Raw genomic sequence first — 8,657 nt, 5'->3', positions numbered from 1 at the left:
TATGGTATTAGAATTTCAACAAATCAGAGATTCTATATATATATATATGCGAAAATCTGATAGAAATATAAATTACACCCAAAATCTTCTTCAATCAACAAAACATCATTGGCGGAATTGATATGGCAGGCCGGCATCAGCACAGAAATGAAAGATCAAGAAGAAACGATGATGAAAAAACTAAGAAGAAGAAGAAACATAGTAGAAGAGATAGAGAGAAACGTAAACGAAGTGAAAGGGAAAGGGAAAGTAAAAGGAGGAGGAATGATTCCGATGACAACAGTGAGTTCGAATCGGATGATGAGTCGTCGAATCCGCAGGATGTGATTAAGTATGTATTGAAAGAGTTTCCTGCCGTTGCCGGAGATCTAGAGCAGGTATTTTTGAATTCTAATAAATTTGTGACCATTTGTTCTTATTATTTTGTAATCTTATTTTTTTCTTGAATTTGGGTTGAGGAAACTTTTATTTTGCAGTGATACGTTACCCTAAATTCATGACATAGTATTAGTTGAATCTGGGAAGATAAATTCTGAAATGTAGGATAAAGGAATCAGTGGGGTGTCTCTTATGTCAACGAGTGGCTAAAAGTTAGAAGATTTAGGGAACTGCTCACGAACTTGTTCTATGTCGTATTACCTTGTAGTACTTCTACTTCCTTTTTTTTCGGGGGGGGGGGGGGGGTGGGTGGTTTGAGGGTTGGGCTGGGGTTTGTAGCAATGCAAAGGATTTATTGTGATAATTAACAAACTTGGAATATATTCATGTTTTATGATCCTATAGTTCCTCGTTTTATGTTTACCTTCATGATTTGATGTACCGCCCCTTTTTTGGGTAATTATAATGTATGTATGTGATGAAGTTCTTATGATGATATTTATTGAAGTTTCTTATGATGCTGTTTAGCTTTTGCGGATGATTGACGATGGACAAGCTGTTGATATAAGGGGATTATCTGAAAGATCACTGGTCAAGCATCTTAGGAGGCTGTTCATATCCTTAAACCTCAAAGAAAATGGAGATCAAGTCTTTCTATTGCGAGATAAAGCCAGTCCTACACTGGACGTTGTAGGTCCAATTATCCGCTCTCATCTTCAACCTCCAAAAGAGCTGGATAATTTAGGTCCACAGACAGATTCGCACTCAGTTCCACCAGACTCGGAATGTGGGCATGTGGCAGACAATGTGGATGATACAAAGAAAGATTCTATTGGCCCCAGGAGAAGGTAGCTAATTATGTGCAACTTACATGAGAAGATCCTTTGAATGCATATTTCCACCATTCTACCAGGATTTAGTTAGCTCCATCTTGTATGATCTTTAAAGTACGTGGGTGCAGTTAAATCAAAGAGAGATATTTTGTAAGACATCAAATAATAAGTGGTGGAAACCATTAGAATACTTTTTCCCTACTTTTTTTCAGAAGAAAAGTAGACGTCTCTAAACAAGATGATGTTGGTTTATATTTGTTTGTTCCCTTCCTGATATCAAGCTTTTATTTTGTATCTTTCTTGTATCATGACCTGCTGTTGGTTCTTGCAGGGTCATTGGGCCTGAAATGCCGTCTGCTGAGTTACTTGCCGCAGCAGCCAAACTAACAGAAGCAGAAGCTGAATTACGGTATAGTGCACAACTTATCCTTATTAATTCTATAAGAATGCATGTGAATATTTAACTGAAAATAATTCACAGAGAAGCTGAGCTGGACGGAGACACTGAATTATTTATAGGACCCCCTCCTCCTGCTGTGGTCACGGAAGCTGAATCTGCCAATGAAGCAGAACGTTTCGAGGAGGTTCCGCTCCTTTCTCTTTCTTGATAACTCTGTGATATCCCTAAATATGCAATTTTCTTTTTCCAGTCTTGGTCCCAAAATCATGTAGACTTCCCAATTTCTCAAATGCTGCCATTTCAAAAAGAAAGAAGTTATTGTCTTCTTGCATCTGAGTTGCTAGGTTCTATTACTATCAATTTTATAAATGGTTGTTGCGCATGGCTAACTTCTCTGCTATATCTTCAGATTACAAGAATAATTGGTGCTGAGGAAGATAGTCCATATGATATTCTCGGAGTCAACAAAAATATGTCTCCTGAAAACATGAAAAAAAGGTATCCATTTTCAGGTTTTCTCCACTCAAATAATCAGCATTCATCTTTTCCTAGACTGCGTCTTGTATCTGTTCCTGTGCTTTGACATGTGTGCATAAAATTTTTCTATATGGAAGGTATTGGAAGTTGTCGCTGATGGTTCACCCAGACAAATGCTCTCACCCTCAAGCTCACCAAGCATTTGTTAAGTTGAACAAAGCATTTAAGGATTTACAAGATCCTGATAAGGTGAGTGTTAGGACATTTTCTTGCTCTGTTTCGAAGTTTGAAATGTTTCCTGCTTGTTGCCATACTAATAAATGATTGATTCGTATTCTGGACGATTCAGACTGTGGCGAAGAGATATACTTCACATAATAAATATTCCTCTGTGTTACATCTGTGACTTGTCTGAATATCTGGTGAAGAAAATTGTCAGTAGTCATAGAGTTAAAGAATTTATGCTTTTCACTTCACAATTTACAAAGATTTCAGCATGGGAAAATTTCATATGACAGAAGCTAGCTTTTGTCATCTTTGCTAGTTCTAAAATCTTTAATATTAAATAAGGAAATAAAACAGGAGACTAGTTACTAATTATTAGTTGAGATTAATTATGAGAATCAGAGCTGGTTTGAACTGAAATAAAGGTTCTTGAATAATCCATCAGCATGGTTTAACTTTTGTCCTTAGTGAATATGGTTATGTCAACTTTACATGGAAACGAAATGTGAGAACCTCTCTTGTTTCATTGGAATTGTATATTCACCTCCTTTTGATTGAAGTTGTTCCCTCTGTGAATTTGGAGCTGTCAACTGCTAATGGTGTTGCTGAGATGTGGGATGGTTATTTTTTATGTATGGTGTTAACTAATTAAACTCTACTACTTATAAATTCAATACTTGGCGTGGTATGCTTTGAAATTGTGTATCTAACTCATAGTAGTCAGTGGCGCACGGCGTGGCGCACGCCTTTTCAAAGGATGGCGCAAATATAAGAAATAATCTATATATTTATATAATTAGTATTATTTTGATTAGATGAATGTATAAGGAGCTAAATAAGACATATAAAACAACAAATTAAACATAACAAAACTTCATATAATTAAATCATCTCCAAAAAAAAACACTGACAGAACAATTAAAGCACTCAAAGATTAATAAAATCACATCAATTTCAAAGATTCAATCGGCATAATTAGAGCTTGTACTGCTGTACACGCCAAAAATTAACTTAGGAAATTAGGGTTTATTAAGTTAATTTTTTTTTTAATTTATGGGCCTGGGCCGCGCAGGCCCTTTTCTTTCACCGCGCACCTGGCGCGCGCCTGGGCAGCGCCGAAAAGGCGCCATTCTGAAGGCGTGCGCCATGGGCGCCGTATGGCACGAGGGCTGCGCCTTTTGCGCCATGCGCTGTGGCGCGCGCCATTGACTACTATGATCTAACTGAAACTGACATGACCAAAACCAATTTGCAGATTTATTTGACATTTTAAATTAAGTGTACAATTTTGTTTTGTATCTTACTGTGTTTCTTCTTTCGCAGAGAAAAGCCTTAGATGACAAAATAAAGTTGAAGGAGGAACAAGAAGCATTTCAGGTACCATTTCTACAGTGGCTCTGTAATAGTTTGTTATATGCCTCAAGACAATTTCATTCATGCCAATTGTTCAATATATGCAGGCTGAGCTGAAAGCAATGCGTGAGGCTGCTCAATGGAGACGTCTTCAAGGTTTGGCATGCTCGACTAAATTCCATGTGATCCATTCATTCATTTGAAAGTTTAGTTGATGGGTATTAACTAAAATACTTAGATTGTACTCACTCTGAAGATAGTTTTCCGCGCAGGCTGAAGTTAGCCTAAGCGTTCTAATCTAGAAAGTGCTAGGCTTCACAGCTTATTGGAGAATATTGGCAACCAATAAAAAATGCCGCGCCAGGATCACATAACCAGAAATTAATAACTTTGTTTCGAAAGCAACTCAAGTTTCCTGGCATTTTTTAAGCTCACTGATTATTTTGTTCACATGCATACGCCATTCTTATTTGTTTTCTTGTAGTGTGTAATGATGAGATTAATTTTAATGCTTTTTTGAGCACTGATGTCATGTTGGTATCCTGGTTGATATGTTTCTGTCTTGTCTGGGGTAATAGTTCATGAATTTAATGTCAGCATCTTATGTCGCTGCTCTCTCTAGCCCCTTCACTTCCAACCAAATGCCTGGACATTGCCACCCCCATGAAGCTCTTTGTGCCACTTTTAACCACAAAAATGCACTAAAAAAGAAATTTAGGGAAAGGAAAATGGAAAGAAGAGACTTTGCACCTATTGTTTGAGTAAAGCACGTTCTCAGGGTTATCTGATACGAACTTGAGAACTGTTTGCTTTGCAGGTATATCTATGGAGGGTGATGACATACTTCTAGCAGAGATGGATGCAAAAGTTGCGCAAAAACGAGATGAATGGATGACCACATTACCTCCTGAAAGAAAAGTAAGTGGCTAGCTGTTAGCCTTTTTTCTTCCTGTTGTTTCCCATCCCTTTTTGTCCCTGCATAATCCTGTAAGTGGATGTTCTTCTTAACGAGCAGTCAAGAATGAGGATCAATACCACACTAGTATCCCCAGTAATTATTACCCATATCAGATGCACAAATGTATTAATGACTATCTGCAGGAGTGTTATTTTTTATGGAATTATGTGAAGTATGAACTAAATGTTGCTCATTATCAAAACTGTGAACTTATATAACTGTGGTCTCTTGGTTAAACTATGTAATATTTTTCATTTGTCATTCTTAAGAGATCTGAGAAGCACCTGTGAGTTTCTGCTGCTGAAAGTTCAGGTTCGAATTGTTTTCACTTGTACTCGTTTTCTGATTTTAATTTCTGTTTTTTAGCCTGGCATGACCATGCACTCAACAACAAGGTTTAGCAAGAGCTCTAAAGAAGGACGTGGGGATACAAGTGCCTGGACTGATACACCTTCAGAAAGAGCTCAAAAGGCAAAGATGAAGTATTTCACCTTTTCCCTTTTTCAAACCATTTGAGTTCTGCAAGATGCTTTTCAGGCCTTGATGTCTGATTGTGATATATTTGTGACAGTTACTTAGAAGCCTACAATGAGGCTGCAGCACTTGCTTCAAATGAACAAGAGAAGAAAAGAGTGAATGCAGATGCAGAATTGGTAGATCAATACAATAAAGCAAAACGGTCGAAATCGTTGGTGGAAAAGCATCAAGACTCGCTTACGAAACGTTCAAAGAGAAAAGGCAAGCAGGAGTCAGCAAAAGAGGAATGGGAGGGAAATCATCCATGGAAGCCTTGGGACCGAGAAAAGGATTTGACTGCTGGAAGACAAAATGTGAAATTAGATGCCGACAACATGGCTCAGGGTCTATCCTCCAGGTTTTCTTCTGGATCCTTTCAAAGAAACTTCCTTTAGACCAAAAAGCCTGGATATGTTAGGGTATATTGTACCACTCTTCTGGTGAATCCGGTTTCCCAGTCGACAGCTTTACCTTGATAGTTATCTACACTTGTATCAATTGTAACAACACCTGCCGAAACAAGTTTAATGTAAGACAAGATAGGTAGCTTGTTGGCAGGAGCACCTTGCACCTAAAACTTTGGTCATGGGTTCGAGACGCTTGGAGGATAGTTGGGGATGATTATTCATAGATTAGGAAAGGAAAAAAAAAAGAAGTTTAATGTAACATCAATTGGATAGCTTTTGGTAGCTACCGGTTTGATTGCAATTACTGACACGACTCATCTTTTTATGCATTTGGGGATTAATAAATCTCTAGGACACCTGCAAATAAAATCCAGATTATTGTTCTTATGAGTCGAGTATATACGTCGTAAATGGTAGGAATGACAAATAACAAAATTTGATCTGTTACTGCCCATATCGAAACAACCTTGGAGCAAAAGAAGGTGATTCTGCACCTTCTTTACGCTGCATTTCAATGAGCACAACTTGTAAACCTTGGTGCTTCTTGCTTTTCTTTGAAAGAAAAAGTATAGTTGATCATATTCAATGGAAATATAAACAAGTGATTTGAGAGCAGAATCGGGATGAGAATCTTGGGGGAGATTTCAGAAATCATTGCCAGAACAGAAGCAAATTGATTAGAGCTTGAAGTGAAGCAATCATCTACGAATATGACTTTTCGGCTCTTCTGATGATCATGTCCTGCATAGTCCCACTTACAATCCAAGCAACGACCAATAGCATAAATTCTAGGATATATATAACAATGAAAAGGTAAGGAACCAGAAAGAAAAGAGAAAAGAATGCTAAAAGCATACAAGTAAATATATATATATATATATAATATATATATATCTAGGGTAAATTATAATTGACTCCCGTGACATTTATTATAATTAAAAATATTTTTTTATTATTTAAAAAATTATGAATATTTTGTTGAATTTAGTTGCTGTCTAACAAATACCTCCCGCAATAGGTTATAGGGGTATCTATTAGGCGATTGTTAATATAATGTGGTATTTATAATTTATCAAATAACAAAAAAGTAATTGTAATTATAACAAAATTTAGGAGAGCCCATTATAATTTACTTTATATATTTATATATGTGTTTGTGTATGTGTATATATATGGATATATGATTAAATATATTTTGGTCCTCTAACTTAGATCATTTGTTCGTCTTCTTATTTTCTAGGCTAACACTTTGATTTTGTATCTTTTTAGTTTTCGTGAATTTAGTCGTTTTTCGTCAGAATTCACCTTCACCTTTGATAGAGGGTGAATTCCTGCAAAAAAAATATTGAAATCATGAAAAATTTAAAAGATGCAAGAGCAAAATGGTGCTCTAAAAAGTAAAAGGACAAAAATACTAAAAAAAAGCTAATAGGACAGTAGTTATATTTTTAAAGATAGGGTGAGATGTATCTATATTTTTCCAGTGAGAAGGTGAACTCCGATGAAAAAAAAATTAAGAAAATACAAAATCAGAATACTACTCTAAAAAATTAAAAGACAAAAATTTAATTTAGATTAAATGATAAAAATTGCATTTAAACCGTAGACATATAGCCAATAGAAGATAAAAACTAAGGTTCCAACATCAAACAGTACACAAGAAAAGATAAGCTTTGTCTAAATTGGATTAAACAAATGAAAGGAAGAAGAGACAAAATAGAATATTATCAACCTTGTAATGCAGCAATCATCAAACCCATCTCTGTCTCATATCTGAGGAAAATGGGGAGAGAAGTCAGAGAGACAAGATTAGGTTTTGTGTGGAGACATGTCATTTTCATCCTTAGTTAAGGCCCCCCTACTCTCCACCCCTTCTCTAGAAGATTGTTAAGTCTTTTTCAAGGTTAGTTAACACCCCACCCTACCCCACCCCACCCCACCTCCACATACACCCATTTTTATATACATGATCAACATATATGTATCTATCATTTGATTGAGAAGGTTTGAAAATGTTGTCCAAGAATGTTAGTGTGCAGGCAACGCAGCACACAACTTCCTTAGTCCCACAAACCGCCCCAAAAGATAGCTATCCCACTTGCTTGCTTTGCACTGTTTCTTGTTTGCTAAAGTAACTCAACCCCTTTTAAGATTGCAGCAAACCATGTCCAATTAGTTAATTCTTAATGGGTTATAATTACAGTACCTTGTGCACTAATTCAGCATTATTTATGTGCAAAACAATTCACAAAAACCTTAAAATCTTGCAAGAATTACACTATCCATTGATGGTCCCATATCCCATCAAACTCATGAAACGTCACACGATCGATGATTGTTTCCCTTAACCTACAGCCATGTTTTTCATGCTGATGCCCTGGAGGAGTGTGTGTTCACACTACACACAAGCAGCAGGTGCAGTTGATGGTACTCGAATCTCGTCACGCTTTGTTCAGCTGTTAGGACAACAGTATCCAGGAAAGATTTCCGTGGAAAAATCATTGTGTTTAGCTTTCAACCCTCATAATTTAGTCACCTGAAAGAACACGTATATATTACATGCATGCCAAACAAACACAACAAACATGCATGGATTCTTACCAATTCCTCATACATGAATATGTGTTTGTGTGTGGGAAAAATGTTAGGTAAATTTGAGTGAATGTGAGCCTTTCAGAGCAGGAAGGGGCTAAAGATGCAAATCCCTACAATGGAGATGTCTGAACAAATTAAAGTGTACAAGGCCCACGTATTTGTTCTAATGTATATGTACTCAACCTACCAGTATAATTAAATATATACCATTACATTAAGATCTAAGTACCAAGATTCAAGTTTTGAGGTCAATTTTCAACCTTAATATTGGAACTTATAAATTCTTGGAGTAGGTTGGTAATTCTTAATCATAATCAACCTTTGAAGGTTCAGACACTACTATAGTCTATAGATAATTTCCTTTCGTATTGGTCAATATTTACGAACTTAGGATCTCACGTATTCTTTAAGGGGTGAATAGCAATTTACCCTCCTTTAATATTGAAAATGAGCAAATTACGCCATATGAAAATTAAATAGCAATTTATACCGATGTGTTTTAAAAAATGAAACAA

The 8,657-nt window shown here is 36.3% G+C and overlaps 1 protein-coding gene across 1 annotated transcript; it reads left to right on the top strand.

Moving 5' to 3' along the window:
- On the top strand, positions 1-5,892 carry LOC105176044 (DNAJ heat shock N-terminal domain-containing protein). Its single transcript, XM_011098724.3, has 11 exons — positions 1-377; positions 907-1,226; positions 1,543-1,620; positions 1,693-1,795; positions 2,021-2,109; positions 2,226-2,337; positions 3,637-3,690; positions 3,774-3,822; positions 4,484-4,584; positions 4,991-5,106; positions 5,196-5,892. The coding sequence occupies exons 1-11, from the start codon at positions 123-125 to the stop codon at positions 5,533-5,535; spliced, it is 1,617 nt and encodes a 538-aa protein (XP_011097026.1). The 5' UTR covers positions 1-122; the 3' UTR covers positions 5,536-5,892.
- The last annotated feature ends 2,765 nt before the right edge of the window (positions 5,893-8,657 follow it).

Source organism: Sesamum indicum, linkage group LG2 (assembly GCF_026168435.1).
Source record: "Sesamum indicum cultivar Baizhima isolate 11 linkage group LG2, ASM2616843v1, whole genome shotgun sequence".
Classification (NCBI taxonomy): Eukaryota; Viridiplantae; Streptophyta; class Magnoliopsida; order Lamiales; family Pedaliaceae; genus Sesamum; species Sesamum indicum.
Note: the sequence above shows the minus strand (reverse complement) of the source record. Positions and strands in the feature narration are given on the sequence as shown.

What these genes read in the sequence shown, in the direction of transcription:
- LOC105176044 (XM_011098724.3), top strand. Translation starts at nt 123, where the DNA reads ATGGCAGGCCGGCATCAGCACAGAAATGAAAGATCAAGAAGAAACGAT. An exon ending in ATTTACAAGATCCTGATAAG is followed by an intron (nt 2,338 to 3,636) that starts GTGAGTGTTAGG and finishes CTTCTTTCGCAG; the next exon opens with AGAAAAGCCTTAGATGACAA. An exon ending in TCAATGGAGACGTCTTCAAG is followed by an intron (nt 3,823 to 4,483) that starts GTTTGGCATGCT and finishes TTTGCTTTGCAG; the next exon opens with GTATATCTATGGAGGGTGAT.